The sequence below is a fragment of the Hydractinia symbiolongicarpus genome, chromosome 5 (assembly GCF_029227915.1).
Source record: "Hydractinia symbiolongicarpus strain clone_291-10 chromosome 5, HSymV2.1, whole genome shotgun sequence".
In the NCBI taxonomy this organism is placed as follows: domain Eukaryota; kingdom Metazoa; phylum Cnidaria; class Hydrozoa; order Anthoathecata; family Hydractiniidae; genus Hydractinia; species Hydractinia symbiolongicarpus.
Genome location: NC_079879.1, coordinates 18,267,189 through 18,282,909, shown reverse-complemented (window position 1 = coordinate 18,282,909; position 15,721 = coordinate 18,267,189). Strand labels below are relative to the sequence as shown.

The 15,721-nt window shown below is 34.8% G+C and overlaps 4 protein-coding genes across 6 annotated transcripts in view; all 4 read left to right on the top strand.

The window, feature by feature from the left end:
* The window catches only part of LOC130645069 (uncharacterized), a 65,694-nt gene that overhangs the window by 14,537 nt on the left and 35,436 nt on the right, over positions 1-15,721 (top strand). The gene's annotated exons all lie outside the window — the stretch shown is intronic.
* Positions 7,378-9,339, top strand: LOC130645074 (uncharacterized). Of its 2 annotated transcripts, none has more exons than XM_057450933.1 (2): positions 7,378-7,538; positions 7,622-9,339. In XM_057450933.1, exons 1-2 carry the CDS (start codon positions 7,466-7,468, stop codon positions 8,059-8,061), a joined length of 513 nt encoding a protein of 170 aa, XP_057306916.1. In that variant the 5' UTR covers positions 7,378-7,465; the 3' UTR covers positions 8,062-9,339. The 2 variants fall into 2 exon arrangements, with proteins under 2 accessions (XP_057306916.1, XP_057306914.1); XM_057450931.1 differs by having other exon boundaries at positions 7,379-7,538; positions 7,622-9,327.
* On the top strand, positions 9,671-12,950 carry LOC130645075 (uncharacterized). Of its 2 annotated transcripts, none has more exons than XM_057450935.1 (2): positions 9,671-9,831; positions 9,915-12,950. In XM_057450935.1, the coding sequence occupies exons 1-2, from the start codon at positions 9,759-9,761 to the stop codon at positions 10,352-10,354; spliced, it is 513 nt and encodes a 170-aa protein (XP_057306918.1). In that variant the 5' UTR covers positions 9,671-9,758; the 3' UTR covers positions 10,355-12,950. The 2 variants fall into 2 exon arrangements, with proteins under 2 accessions (XP_057306918.1, XP_057306917.1); XM_057450934.1 differs by having other exon boundaries at positions 9,672-9,831.
* Positions 14,140-15,493, top strand: LOC130645072 (thioredoxin-related transmembrane protein 2-A-like). The gene has a single exon (XM_057450929.1). The coding sequence runs from the start codon at positions 14,636-14,638 to the stop codon at positions 15,428-15,430; it is 795 nt and encodes a 264-aa protein (XP_057306912.1). The 5' UTR covers positions 14,140-14,635; the 3' UTR covers positions 15,431-15,493.

Sequence of the window (15,721 nt, the reverse complement as noted above, 5' to 3'; positions counted from 1 at the left end):
ATGTGAAGTGTTGAAATAACACCAGAGAATGCTGCTGATTTATTTAGCTAAATTTTGAAGTAATGGAACCATACTTGTGTATAGATACCTATATTTTTAAATTGTACATAGCTATAAACACGTTTTGGTTTACATCTTCTTTTTTGCGCTTACTCAGGCATTCACCGGGCGGGAAATGTCACGTGATACGTTTAATCCAATTACAGGTCCTTATTTTTCACGGTAGCCAATATGATTTGAGGGAAAACACACCGTTCACCCAGTCACCTCTTCATAAATAAGGTCTGAATTTTTCACAGATTCTTTGTTTCCTAACTTCAAACCTGTCATATTGTGTAGTTTTAGGTGAGTTTTTGCTAGTTTAGCTTTACTTTAATTCAGATACTTGTAGTTTTTGTTTAATCAAAGAAAAATTTTGTAAAAGAAGAACCGTTTAGTGTAAATTCCTTATTTATAGATTATTTTTTTATTATAACACTGAAATTGATTTTTTAACTTTTTTTAACTCGATTTCTCTAATCTGGTGATCTGTTGTTTATATTTTCTTCTTGTGCTACCATACCCAAATGGTATATATACCTATCAATCCATTAATATAATGCTTGAGTAGTTCTTATACAGTGATGCTGAAATGGTGTGACCTTTACTATAAATTTAGAAATTAACTTTTGTTGTTTTATAAACTATTTGATTATTTTACAATACGAACCTTTTAAAATTTAGCCATAATGCCCAATGCAAGAATGCATTGAATGAACAGAAATTTTTGCTGCTCGTTTATTTATAATATAACATAGAGTTATAATGAGAAAAAATGCTGTATTTATTATAGTATATTAATAATTGTTTATCTTATGAAGTCTATTTCATATTTCTGCACGTGTTCTTTTTCTTGCATCGACAGATTTTCATGACCATATTTTGGTTTGATTTAAAAATTTGATTGTGTGCTCAAACCGACTGGTTTTCTTGTTGTAGTTCAATTAATACTAAAATTCGTTTTTATTAGTTTATTCGGAGAAACTTTCGCGAGAGAAACTTTCGCGAGTCCAAAAACTCCCGATTTTTTTTTAGATAAATGTTCGCGAATCTTTAAATTAAAAAATTCCCGCGAGATAAACTTTCGCGAAATCTGAAATTAGAAAGTTTTGGCGAGATAAACTTTCGCGATTCGTAATTTTTATGTTCTTATAAAAGAAGTGGCCTATATTTCTTATGATAGAAAAGTGTTTTTTAACGATGTAATTTTCTTTCTAATGGTTTGTAAAAACTTCCATTTACAAACTGGCTTCATCGTCAAAATCACAAAACAAAACAGATCAAACACATTTCTAGGCTTGTCTTCTTCCGGCTCCCACGCATCGTCGTCATCGCCTCTTTGCCAGTAACTCGGTTATAAGCCATACATATACATTTGAAACATCATCGCTTTTGTTTATTTCTAAGTTTATTCCAATCTCGTTCCCAGCGCCAGTTGTCTCTTTTTTTTATCGGGAGGGTGAGCCAAGTGAGGGTGAGTCAAGAAATAACTTTGAAAACCAGCAAATTTCTTTTAAATTTTAGTGGATAAACTTTCGCGAATCGACAATTTAGAAAGTTTGTACTGAAAAAACCTGGCCATTTTTGAAAGTTTTGCGAGACAAAGTTTCGCGAAAAAGGCCAAAAAACGAATAAAGTACTTTAAAAAAATTCGAAGGCATTTAGTCACATGACTGAAGAGCCTAATTATACGTGGCTAAGGGGCTGTTCATATGGATGCGGGCTGGCTCGGTTAGGCGGGTTGGCTCGGCTAGCCGGGGTGATTTTCATCTCGTGTTCATATGAAGTTTTTTACATCTCGGCCAGCCGGGATGGAAAAGTTGCTTACATTTCACAAAAGATTCATAAACAATAAAGACAAAAGAATATATTTCGAACTTTAAATAATTGATGAGAATTTTTTAAATCTATTGTTAATTTAATCTCGCCTAGGCGGGCTGGCTCGCCTGCCATATGAACACATTTTTATTTTTCTATGCGTTTCTTAAGAACCGTGAGATCCCACCTGATCGAGATCTCGGTACAAACAAGCGAGATCTCGGCAAGGCGGCCTGGTTCGGTTATCATATGAACACATTTTTATTTTTTCATGTGTTTCTTAATAGCAGCGAGATCCCGCTCAGCCGAGCCAGCCCGGTCAACTGAGCCAGCCCGCCTCCATATGAACAGCCCCTAAATATAGGAATCATAGTCGCAATTTCAACCCCAAACAAGACGTATGATATACGTAAACAATCTCGCGAATAAAGTTTACAAGAAGCTGTCTATTAAATTGTGATTTTTGTTACGAAGTTAGACACGACATTTTGCTAATCAGATAGGCAATAATATTTCTTACGCACTACGCAGTTATTTTTCAAAATTGATTTGTGAGATCTTTTTGAATGGAAAATTCCTCGAATAGTCAATTTTTGATGGGTCAGTCTGGGGTAAACTGACTGACAGAAAGAAGAAAAACCACAAGCCCCACCTAAAATTTGCGAAATTCAATAATTCAATACTCCCCCCACAAAAAAAAAAAAAACAAAAAAAACAAAACAAAAAAACAAAACAAAAACAAACAAAAAAACAAAAAAACGGGGAATAAGAAAGTCACTCAGTGAGAAAAAGCAAAATAAAAAAATAAAAAATAATGTATGAGTAAATTTTAATTGTTCGAAAAAAATAGCTGCAGTTAAAAAAAATTATTACCAGAATTGTCACAAACGGCAAACTTCGATAAAAAGAATCCTGTGCACTTTTGGCGCGGAGAAAATTAACAACAAACGGAATCGGAAAATTTACGTTCTTTCGGAGTGTTTCCGAAACCATATTTCTCTACGTTGTCGTGTCATTAGCGTAGCAAAAAGAATTTCGTTCTTGTTATTATTAATATATGGTGGAGCGTCTTTGTTTTCCTCTTAAGTTTTGTTGTGGAAATTTTATTTTTCGCAGACTACTTTCCAGGCATTTAAGGTCGCAGGCCCGTTTATATACGACAGTCTAATATTATTTCTCACTTATTATAGAACGAACATAATCGGGGAAGGCCGGCTTATGTATGACAGTTAAATATTATTCGAGACTTATAAAACAAATATAATCGAGGCTGACTGCTTTTGTATCATTCGTCATCACTGCTGATAAGCAAATAGCCCTGGTGGAAAAGTTGTTGTTGTTCTCAAATGAAACGAAATTTCGTGGCAAATACTAAATTTTGGGATTCGCAAGTTTAATAACTTTTCACCAAAATAATTCCCGCAAAAAGAATAATTTAGATTCCGTGAAATTTAGTTACTTTAAAGTATATTATGTTGAAATGTATTTACTATAAGAGTAGTTATACTAAGAATTACGTCGACACTTTTTTCTTTCGCCATGTCTAGTTTTAAGGGGTGTTCTATCTTCCAGAGAATGTTTAACTTACAAAAGTTTGAAGAAAATGCCAATCACAGCCTGCCTGCCAGCCATATTTATATCAGCGTTTATAATTGACCGGATTATGAACGCTGATAACCAGTGCAAAAAACATAATCGGACCATGCGTACATAATCCGGCTGTCCAGGTTGTAAACAGGACGTTTACGCAATATGGGCAGAACAGCGACGCGGAAATGAAAAAGAATACAGTTCGTCCCAACCAATTGACACCTTCTTTCATGGCTTCGTAGCATCGTGACTCCAGGTTTTACACAAAACTTCCTTGTCTTTCTCCATTTTAACATGCCTGAGGTCAACTGCAAAGCAGTAGCAAGCAAGGGATCGTGCGGGTTCAAGTCCCACTCATCCATCATATCCTTGCAACACACTTGGGAAGCTAATGTTGAATATGCAGGTTTACTTTTACTAATAAAGCAGTAGTTACGTATAGGAAATAAAAAATGGACAAAATTCCAATTCCAATCTCTGTTACCAGAAGGAAACAAAGGAAGTTCTCTGAAAGATTTTGATTCCTTGCGCGTTAAGGATTTAAAGCAGATCCTAAAAGTGTATAAAGAGAAGGCTACTGGTTCCAAGGCTGACCTTGTTCATCAAGTCTACGCTGTGTTTTATCGTATATTGAGTTCCAAAAATATTAACGAAGCAACAAATTTTGCTAGGGAGGAAGGTCGTAATACCTATGGTCTTATAAAAGGCGAATGTATGAAGAGTCCATGGAGCGAAGACCTGGCTAAAACACCTCCATTTACCTTTATACAATTGTATGATTATCTAGTCAAAAATACAAGCATATCCTGCTGAAAGATACCCAATACAAAAGGCTAAAGGCATTTCAGTTTTTTAATGAAGGTTTTATAAAAAAAATAGAAGTTGCTTCCACTGAAAATTATGTTTATTTGGATGTTAAAATGAAAGCATCTATGAAAAATAAATTATACAAAGAATTGATACTGTTGGCTTGCTTCTGTCTAAGCATTATTCATATTTAGGAGCATCACTGGATGGCATTGCTGTAGATCTCGTGTCAGGTAAAAAGTGGAGTGTTGAAGTCAAATATCCCATTTCGAAGCACAACATGGCCAGGGAAGAGACACTAAGAGTTAAGAAATTTATTTTAAAAAATAAGGATGGCAAAACATCATTATCAACATCTTCTAAATACTACTTTCAAGTGCAAGCCCAACTTTTTTGTTCACAACTGGATCGTATTGACTTTGTAGTATGGCTTGGAGACAAACAACCTTTGCATGTCGAAAGTATACCTTTTAATAAATTATTTTGGTCTTCTAACATTTTACCTAGACTTCTGTATTTCTACAGGAGAGCTGTGCTACCCGAGTACTTTACAAGAAGGGTGCAAGAAGGAAAGAAATTATACTTACATGGTGGTTGGATCAACCATGCTTAATCAATTTTATCTGCGGGGAAGTCCTTAATCATGTTATGATTTTACAAATGCTGAAAATAAATGCTATATTTATTTGAGCCAAATAAGTTTTATCTAAACTAACCTCGTTTTCATGCACAGCTCTTAAATTCGGCGTGTATTTTGCGGAACAAAAATCGATATTGAAATAGGTCTATTACATGTCCGTATTTTCAGGACAACCATTATGATTTGAGGGAAAACACGCCATTCACGCAGTCACCTCTTCATAAATAGGGGCTGGATTTTTTGTAAAATCTTTGTTCTAACTTCAAACCTGCCATATTGTATAGTTTGAGGAGAGTTTTTGCTAGTTTAGCTTTAGTTTAATTTACATTCTTGTCGTTCACATGACATTTCCACCAGGAGAATAAAAGGACAAAATAAATATATGCTTGTTGCCTCCCCTACAGCCAACACCATAGAAGACCAAGGGAAATTGACAAACAATTTTGTGTCAGAGACATAGCAAGCTAAGATATATGTGACTATAGAAAAATTTATGATTTTAAATAAAACTGCAATGCATATTGGTGAGTAGGTGCATATCTGCATGCAGTTTTATTTTAAATCATAAATTTTTCTGTAGCTATGTATTTTAAAGTTTAGTTGTAACTATAGCTAGCTATAAAAAAAAACACGAAAATTTCATCATCTATTATTCATCATTACAAACCAGAAAATGGGCTTAAGGTGGCAGTAACCCTGTCCAAATAGCTGAATTATTTACTCAGTGTTTTATCTATACCATTTTTGTTTACTATTTCCTAGAAACATAGGCATTAATACATAATAAAATGATTTTAACTTAACACTTAAATTGTTGAGTCAGCAGAAATTTTTTTTAAAAATGTATCAAAAACAAGAAAAAAATCGGCTTTTACAATCTCGTTATTTTTCATCAGCTTCTATTTTTAAATGAACCACGGGTTAACCCTGTTAAAACGATGTGCGGATTTTTTTTGTTCATTCTTATTTCTTTAACAATAGCCTTTGTTTTTTTTCAAAATATTCTTTGTTAGCATCCCCTGCTGCATCGAACGCTTTTAAAGGGAAAATATTCCAAAGAAATAGATTTTCGCACACCGTATCATGGCTGCATGATTCACCAAGCATGTCTGAAGATTTTAAAGTAAAACGAGAATTCTATCGAAAGTTAAAGCTCAGGCAGTGTAGCATAATGAAGATCGTCTTAAATTTCTACATAATGCGCCATCTTTGTTGTTATTTACGTTTCTCTTTAATAATTACGTCATTTCTTTCTGTACAATTTCGCAAGTGCGTACACTTAACCTATATTCGGCAGAACTAATTAATTATTCATGAATTTTATTCTAAAGAGGAATTGTTAAGGCTGAATATTTTTGGTGAAAGATAATAGTATTTTAGCCATAAAATCGTGGCAAGTGTGTTATAACAGAAAAGATATATAGTCTGAAAATAAATTTCGTAACTAATTATGTTAAAAAAAAATCCGATTTTTAAAAGGGTTATTGCCACCTTAAACGGTCAGTAAGCAAATAAAAACTCAAAAGTTAAAAATAATTTTGTCCAACTATCCAGCCATGCTTGCATACTTGCAATGCCATTTTATGACAACTTACAAGCCTCTTTTTAATGGAGCTTTCACACACCATTTTAAAATAGTTCTCAGAACCCTTCCGTATTTACGGCCAGAAATTTAAAGACAATCGCAAAAAGAGTGGTGGGTAATAGTTGCAGGCAGGTATTTTCCCCTTTTAGTTCTTCAAACTCTGTGCCAAAATTGTGATAAAAGTAGGGTCAGTCAAGTGACTCTAGCCATCAAAGATTTGCAATACAAGGTTCTGATCAACCACACAACACACAAATAAATAGTCTTTAACTTTGTCTCCAGGGTAATACGAAGACTGTGTCTGATGTGTTCTAGATGTGTTCATTTTATCAAATGGTAATCGACAAAACAAATTTAATGTCAATAGCTTAAATTGAAATTATGAAGCCATTACATACATCTATGACTTTGGGACAAAGTAACTTTTTATCGCATGGGTAACTAGGGACAACCTGAGACCAATTTCAAACCTTTATTTAGCCATAAAAACTGATAAAAAAACATTCAAGTTGAAATTTTCAGAATGTGCTTAACTTATGGCAGTAATCTAATGGTGTAAATTTGAAACAATTTCGAGGACCTTTATTCCAGACCCTTGCAGAGACGCCAACTTTCTAATTCCTAATGCATGACAATCTTTATTGTTACTATCTCCCGCAGGCGCTACCCAGGTTGGCACCGTAGTGAAATTTTTTAAAATTGGACACTCTAAATCGTTGGAGAATGTACTTCCGCACACCTATACCGCCATTTTACTATTTGAAAAATATCATGAATTGGTGTTACTTTTGCACGACTATTTAACCTTGGGGGCAAGATTTAACCTGCCAGTTTTGAATTCTTTGCTCCGATGTGACGTCACGGTTCGCGCGATTTTTTGCTACCATTATGAATTAGGGGAAAACATTACGCCATTACTTCAGTTTTCAAGCCAGTAACTAGGGTTTCTTGTTTATAGAGTAGATAAAACTTCAAAAAGAAAAGAAATGTCATATGATTACAGTGATTCACTGCCTGCAGAAGCTGCCAAACGTTATCAAGAGAAACTACAATCGCTTGGTAAATATTTTTTTTCAAGTTTTCATGGCACAAACAACCATAATAAACTGAACTGACATGGCTAATTACTGTTTTCGTTTTAGGCCTTGAAAAATGCCCTTACAAGCTCCCTGCTGACGATTGGATTGACGATCCGACTGAGTGGCCAAGTTTGACCTATCACCACCTATATCACTACTTGATAAGACGGTCTGCAACTAGTGTTAATACACCAGCGTTAAATTGGGGAAGAAATCATGAGGATGAAGCAATAACATTATATGAAAATGTTTTTGCAAATCCGGAGTTTATAACCGATTTTTTACCGGTCACCGATGTCTCCACCCATGAAAATTTCAAAGTTGGTCGCTTGGGTCTTTGTATACACACCGTGAAACAATGGTATGGATCCTCTCCTGATGCCGCAACATCATGTGACTGTTGTGGTTTCGGTGTGTTGGAAGTAAAGTGTCCATATAGTTTGAAAGAGAAATCGTTGAAAAAAGAAATTTATTTTGGAAAGTTTTATATTACATATATATGATGTAAACAATGGGTATACTTTGAAAAATAATCATACTTATTACTACCAAGTTCAACTAGAAATATTTACAACAGCTGTCAAGTGGTGTGACTTTATGGTCTGGACACCAACTGAATTTATAATAATAAGAATATCAAAAGATGAAGAATTTGAGAAAAATGTCATTCCATCGTGTGATTCATTTTGGAAAAACATTATCCTTATTGAATTGATGACACGAAAAAGTTAAAACACTGAGATTGACACCGCTGAATCGCCTGCAGTTAATACTCCTACCACTAAAAAGCTTTACTGTATATGTAAAACTGATGATCCAACAGGAGAAATGGTGACGAGAAAAACACGGGAGGAATTTAGACTATGTTCACACATTGCGGATAGATGTCAATAGATGTGCGGGTAGATATAACTCAATTTTTTGTCAGACTTGCAAGCATTGGGTACATAAGAAGTGCAGTAGTATTGGTGGAAGGTTAAGAGCTGACATTCAGTTTGTATGCAAGCGCTGCAAAGGTGAGTATTTCCAGCTTCAATGATCTACAACAGCGGCTCGTTAGAGATAGTTGAGAACTTCTGTTGCTTAGGTGATATGTTGGGCAGTGAAGGGGGTGTTGGAAGAAGTGTCACTTGCAGGATAGGTTCTGCTTGGAAAAAGTTCGGAGAGTTACTTCCTTTGTTGACTAGCAGAGTCTTGTCAATTGAGTTAAAAGGTAGGTTGTATGAGGCCTGTGGAAGAAGTGTTATGTTGTACGGTAGTGAGACATGGGCAGTGAAGCAGGAAGATCTTGACTGTTTAGATAGGAGTGATATGAGAATGGTTAGGTGGATGTGTAACGCCAGTCTGAGAGACAGAAAGAGTTCAGATGAGCTAAGAAACAGGTTAAGTATCCGTAGAATTAAAGATGTTATCCAGATAAGAAGATTGAATTGGCTGGGGCACTTGGAAAGAATGAAGGGAGATAATTGGGTAAGAAAGTGTAGAGACTTGATAGTTCCTGGGGCAAAGCTCAGACGCGGACCGAGAAAGACTTTGCAGGAGGTTATAAGGACAGACTTGATATAGAGGAAGTTGAGTTTAGATCTAACACAGTCAAGATCAGATTGGAAGAGGGTCATTAATATACCCCGTCCAACCCATGCTAGCATGGAAAACGGATGTTAAGCCGAGAATGATGATGATGAATGATGATGATGATGTCGTTTCGGAATGATTTTTCTTGCGGGTAGGCCTCACGTTCACACGGTTTCAAAGCTATCAGATATGCGAAACGGGATGATTCCGTTCCGGTTCCTTTATTCCAGACCCTTGCAGAGACGCCAACTTTCTAATTCCTAATGCATGACAATCTTTATTGTTACTATCTCCCGCAGGCGCTACCCAGGTTGGCACCGTAGTGAAATTTTTTAAAATTGGACACTCTAAATCGTTGGAGAATGTACTTCCGCACACCTATACCGCCATTTTACTATTTGAAAAATATCATGAATTGGTGTTACTTTTGCACGACTATTTAACCTTGGGGGCAAGATTTAACCTGCCAGTTTTGAATTCTTTGCTCCGATGTGACGTCACGGTTCGCGCGATTTTTTGCTACCATTATGAATTAGGGGAAAACATTACGCCATTACTTCAGTTTTCAAGCCAGTAACTAGGGTTTCTTGTTTATAGAGTAGATAAAACTTCAAAAAGAAAAGAAATGTCATATGATTACAGTGATTCACTGCCTGCAGAAGCTGCCAAACGTTATCAAGAGAAACTACAATCGCTTGGTAAATATTTTTTTTCAAGTTTTCATGGCACAAACAACCATAATAAACTGAACTGACATGGCTAATTACTGTTTTCGTTTTAGGCCTTGAAAAATGCCCTTACAAGCTCCCTGCTGACGATTGGATTGACGATCCGACTGAGTGGCCAAGTTTGACCTATCACCACCTATATCACTACTTGATAAGACGGTCTGCAACTAGTGTTAATACACCAGCGTTAAATTGGGGAAGAAATCATGAGGATGAAGCAATAACATTATATGAAAATGTTTCTGCAAATCCGGAGTTTATAACCGATTTTTTACCGGTCACCGATGTCTCCACCCATGAAAATTTCAAAGTTGGTCGCTTGGGTCTTTGTATACACACCGTGAAACAATGGTATGGACCCTCTCCTGATGCCGCAACATCATGTGACTGTTGTGGTTTCGGTGTGTTGGAAGTAAAGTGTCCATATAGTTTGAAAGAGAAATCGTTGAAAAAAGAAATTTATTCTGGAAAGTTTTATATTACATATATATGATGTAAACAATGGGTATACTTTGAAAAATAATCATACTTATTACTACCAAGTTCAACTAGAAATATTTACAACAGCTGTCAAGTGGTGTGACTTTATGGTCTGGACACCAACTGAATTTATAATAATAAGAATATCAAAAGATAAGGAATTTGAGAAAAATGTCATTCCATCGTGTGATTTATTTTGGAAAAACATTATCCTGATGACACGAAAAAGTTAAAACACCGAGATTGACACCGCTGAATCGCCTGCAGTTAATACTCCTACCACTAAAAAGCTTTACTGTATATGTAAAACTGATGATCCAACAGGAGAAATGGTGACGAGAAAAACACGGGAGGAATTTAGACTATGTTCACACATTGCGGATAGATGTCAATAGATGTGCGGGTAGATATAACTCAATTTTTTGTCAGACTTGCAAGCATTGGGTACATAAGAAGTGCAGTAGTATTGGTGGAAGGTTAAGAGCTGACATTCAGTTTGTATGCAAGCGCTGCAAAGGTGAGTATTTCCAGCTTCAATGATCTACAACAGCGGCTCGTTAGAGATAGTTGAGAACTTCTGTTGCTTAGGTGATATGTTGGGCAGTGAAGGGGGTGTTGGAAGAAGTGTCACTTGCAGGATAGGTTCTGCTTGGAAAAAGTTCGGAGAGTTACTTCCTTTGTTGACTAGCAGAGTCTTGTCAATTGAGTTAAAAGGTAGGTTGTATGAGGCCTGTGGAAGAAGTGTTATGTTGTACGGTAGTGAGACATGGGCAGTGAAGCAGGAAGATCTTGACTGTTTAGATAGGAGTGATATGAGAATGGTTAGGTGGATGTGTAACGCCAGTCTGAGAGACAGAAAGAGTTCAGATGAGCTAAGAAACAGGTTAAGTATCCGTAGAATTAAAGATGTTATCCAGATAAGAAGATTGAATTGGCTGGGGCACTTGGAAAGAATGAAGGGAGATAATTGGGTAAGAAAGTGTAGAGACTTGATAGTTCCTGGGGCAAAGCTCAGACGCGGACCGAGAAAGACTTTGCAGGAGGTTATAAGGACAGACTTGATATAGAGGAAGTTGAGTTTAGATCTAACACAGTCAAGATCAGATTGGAAGAGGGTCATTAATATACCCCGTCCAACCCATGCTAGCATGGAAAACGGATGTTAAGCCGAGAATGATGATGATGAATGATGATGATGATGTCGTTTCGGAATGATTTTTGTTGCGGGTAGGCCTCACGTTCACACGGTTTCAAAGCTATCAGATATGCGAAACGGGATGATTCCGTTCCGGTATAAATAGTGAAATGAATCCGCTCCTCTGTTTTTCGAAAATCATGTTCACACGTCATTCCGAAACAAAACGATTCCGAAATAAAACCTATCCGCAATGTGTGAACATAGTCTTAGTATGCTTGAAAAAAAAGATCTGAGACAAAGGGTGAAAGGGATTTGATGAGTGGTGAAATTGAGATGGAAGAGACAAATTGATTTTCTTTATATATCATATAAAGAGACTGGAGATGAAAAATGATTTTGCGGAAATAGAGGTTCTCGCTTTTTTAAAAGAAATGCGTGTGACTTTAACAATATTCTTTCAGTGTGTGAGGTATTGAAAATGCTTGTGTCACTCGCTCAATGCGTGCGAGTTGACACGTCATTGATATTGGCTGGAATGACCCGAATACATTTCGAAATGGACAGGTTGATGACGTCATCAAAATCTCTTTCGTCAAAAGTGCATTTTCCATATATATTTGGCGGGTATTTGCTGACTTTAGCAAAATTAAACCCTTATATATATATATCCACATATTATGATACAGCAATTGTTAAAATTTGTTTAAATGTTTTGATTGTTGATATGATACCACACATTTCAGGATGTAAAAAATCAGGTTGGACAACGTTACAATGATTTTGTACAATTATGCAGTAAATCTTTTGAATATTTTTACAGGATACAGAGATGGAAGTCAGGCCTGGAAATTTGGCAAAAACGATCGTTTTGTTTCTGCGACGTTTCCGTGAATCAATAAAGACAGTATGGTAAATTGTTTCCCTTGGACAATACTTCAAATTATAATAATTTTATATTATTTAAACCGATTGAATAATCCACTAATTGTCTTTCAAAATTTATTGTGCTTCTTTTTAGCGAATTTTATTAAGAAGGCTGGAAAACGTTTTAAACCAAAACCCCTGGAGAAATCCACTCAAGAACATTTAAAAAATTTTTATGTTTTATATCACAAAGTCATTTTTTGTCAATTTTAATAAAAAGGTATGAACAATGAATTAAAACTTTTAAACTAAATAACAGTAATAACAATGTTAATTGCCTGTAACTTTAATTAATTTATAATAAAGCACTTGTTACAGTAAATAAGCATGCAATGTGATTCTTAATGAAATCATATTGTTTTATAACATGATTTGTAGACAATTACAATTGTAAACAAAACATTTTTAAAATACGGAACATTTTTATAGGGAATATTATAGACGCTTTTAAAGAAAATTGTAAACAATATATTCCACTTTGGCTGTTATAGACAGACACAGTCTCTGGATTATTATAGAGATATATTTATATTATTTTACTACTACAGAGTAGGTCTTGTCACTAACTAGGGCAATTATGAAATGGCTCTCTACTTAATTATTGGTTTAAAACCAATCATTACCGTTGTTAACGTGTATCGTTTTGCAATGTTTACTTCGCAGAAACAAAAAATGTTTTGATCGTTACTGTCAGCTTCAAATCACGGTAACGATGGATTGTTTCCTTAGACTCCACAAATTTCCAGGCCTAGAAGTAAGCTTTGCAATGTAAGTCACATGTCAGAGCAGCACAGGTCAGATCACTGTCAACTTTTTGGTGGATTAATATCATGATTGTGTTAGCAACGCAGTGTTTTAAAATTTGATGAATTGAACAAAGTTTCGAATGATCGTAACATAACAGATGTAAACATTGATTTAAGTTTGTTTACATTTTGTTATGTTTATAATAATGACAACAACACTGAATCACCTCCACCCTGTAGTGCTAAAAGCAGTAGCAACAGAAAAATACTGTTTATATAAATTCTTTTCTGGGAGATACATGCTGTTTTATATAAGAATAGTGTTTTTTTGAAATTTTGTGCATCATACAAATCTTTACATTTAAAAAAAAATTGAGCTTGGATATATTCTTAAGATATTTCATTTTCTGACTCATTTTCAGAGTATATTCTTATAAAAAAAGGTGTAAAGAAAACATGTTCAGGCCCATGACACAACAAGGAACTTAATATTTAAGGGAAAGTTTAGCTCTGAAATTTGAAACGACTAAGAAATTGTTACACACCTAAATTCATCTCTCTACCAGACACTCTAAAAACAAAAATATATCATCTTCTGAATGCTGCACCTGCTTTTCTTTAGCTTTCTCAGTAGGTAGTGTTCTCTGGAAGAAAGTTCAATCAGTGTGTTACTTAGATTAGGGATCGTCTCCAAGATCATTTCATTTTTGATACGAAATTGACGCAATTTTTATCGTATGGAAATTGTTTCATTATTTTTTTATGTTGTTTCATAATTGTATCATGAAATGAATTAAATATTTCATCTTTTTTTTGAAACAATGTTATAACAAACTAAGACGATCCCTTTTTAACCTTGCTCCATCCGTAAGAGAATGGATTGGGAATGTATACATTTGTCTAATACATTTCCAATCAATTCTCTTTGTACGTTTTTCTTCTGTACAAAGAATATTTCTAATTAACAATACCAACTTTTTGTACTCTACAATGACAGTTTTTTTTACATTTCATATTTGATTATATTTAAATGTGATAGATTTTTTATAAAAGTAGCAACCTTGGTCCCAGAACACAAAAATGGAAGATAAAAAAAGAGCAAACAAACTTTAAACTAACCTGGTCATAAGTAAACATTGGCGAAATCAGTACAAAATATATAAAAAGAGAGACAGGATTCTATGTTTCGGTTTTCTCTTTTCAGCTGATAAACAAATTGTTTCCATAAGATACTGTGCGAGCATGCTAAACCATGGGTAAAAATAAATTATTTAAAACATTACCTCACCCTATGATGCTGTAGTAGAAGTTTTCTGGTTTGGCAGCTTACATTTTATTTTGGTAAACTTTAGCGTAACACCAATTTTCGGAGACAGTGTTTAAGCTTAAGAAAGTGACCCGGGATTTTGTGCTGTGGACTCACATAGTCTCCCACAAGCGTATTATAAAAGAGCATAATTGTATTTTTTAGGAAAACATTTAAAACATGGAAGCAATAACAAGTTATCTCTCTACTCATTATTTTTTAAACATGCTTGCATGTATATTGTTTTTAATCACACGTTGTAACTATTTTCTTTGCACGATGCTGTTTGAATTATCAGAAGAAGGTGAATGCCAACTAGATTGGAGAGATACCGAAATTTTGATGTTTTTATGTCTAGTGTTGGTTATTAAAAACCGTAGATGGAAACCAATCAGTAATAGAGAGTACATAGCAAACACTTTTTTATTTGGAAAATGTGCAAATGCCTTATTATTTTCCAGACAAGATTTACGTTTGGGATTTCTATATATAGCTTTTTGCTTGTTTTTATTTGTTGTGTTCCCAGAGCCAAGCTATTCTGGCCCAGATAATGTGACATTTTTTCGTGGACAAGCCTTAGATGAAGTTTTACATCATGAACCAGAAAAATGTTTGTTTGTTGAATTTTATGCCACTTGGTCACCACCGTGTTCAAGGTTTTCCAGTACGTTTGCTTCCCTATCACTTCAATATGGCAATGAATTTTTTAAATTTGGCAAGTTGGATGTAACAAGATATCAAATGATTGCTGACAAGTACAAAGTTAACTCCGATATATCAAGTAAGAATCTACCAACACTCATTTTGTTTAAGAATGGGAAGGAAAGCCTGCGCAGACCAACTCTTAATAGCAAAGGGGTTGTTTCTCCTTATATTTTTAAGGAGCAAAATATCATACAAGATTTTAACTTGAATGAAGTGTATGCTGAAACTAAAAAGAAGGAGAAGATTCAAAATGGCAAGAAGAAAAATTAAAAACATCTGTAGTTTGTGTGACTGCATATATTATGAAGAATATAAACAAACAAAATCGGAAAAGGAATCAGTGTTTCTTTTTTGTATCTCACTTTTATGTTTTGGCACATTGATGGCAGTGTTTTAGTTTGTATATTAGAGTGATTTTGAGTATGATTATTGCATCTAGGATTTCTTTGTTCAAGATATATATTATAGTTGCCCTATACATTGTACAAAAGAGGACTATTGCCTTATTTGTCTTTAAAGTGTGCAACTTTTGTGTTCATTTTTTAGATACGTAGCTGTAAA

Coding starts and splice junctions, on each gene's coding strand:
- LOC130645074 (XM_057450931.1), top strand. CDS start 8,594: ATGATCTACAACAGCGGCTCGTTAGAGATAGTTGAGAACTTCTGTTGC.
- LOC130645075 (XM_057450934.1), top strand. CDS start 10,878: ATGATCTACAACAGCGGCTCGTTAGAGATAGTTGAGAACTTCTGTTGC.
- LOC130645072 (XM_057450929.1), top strand. CDS start 14,636: ATGGAAGCAATAACAAGTTATCTCTCTACTCATTATTTTTTAAACATG.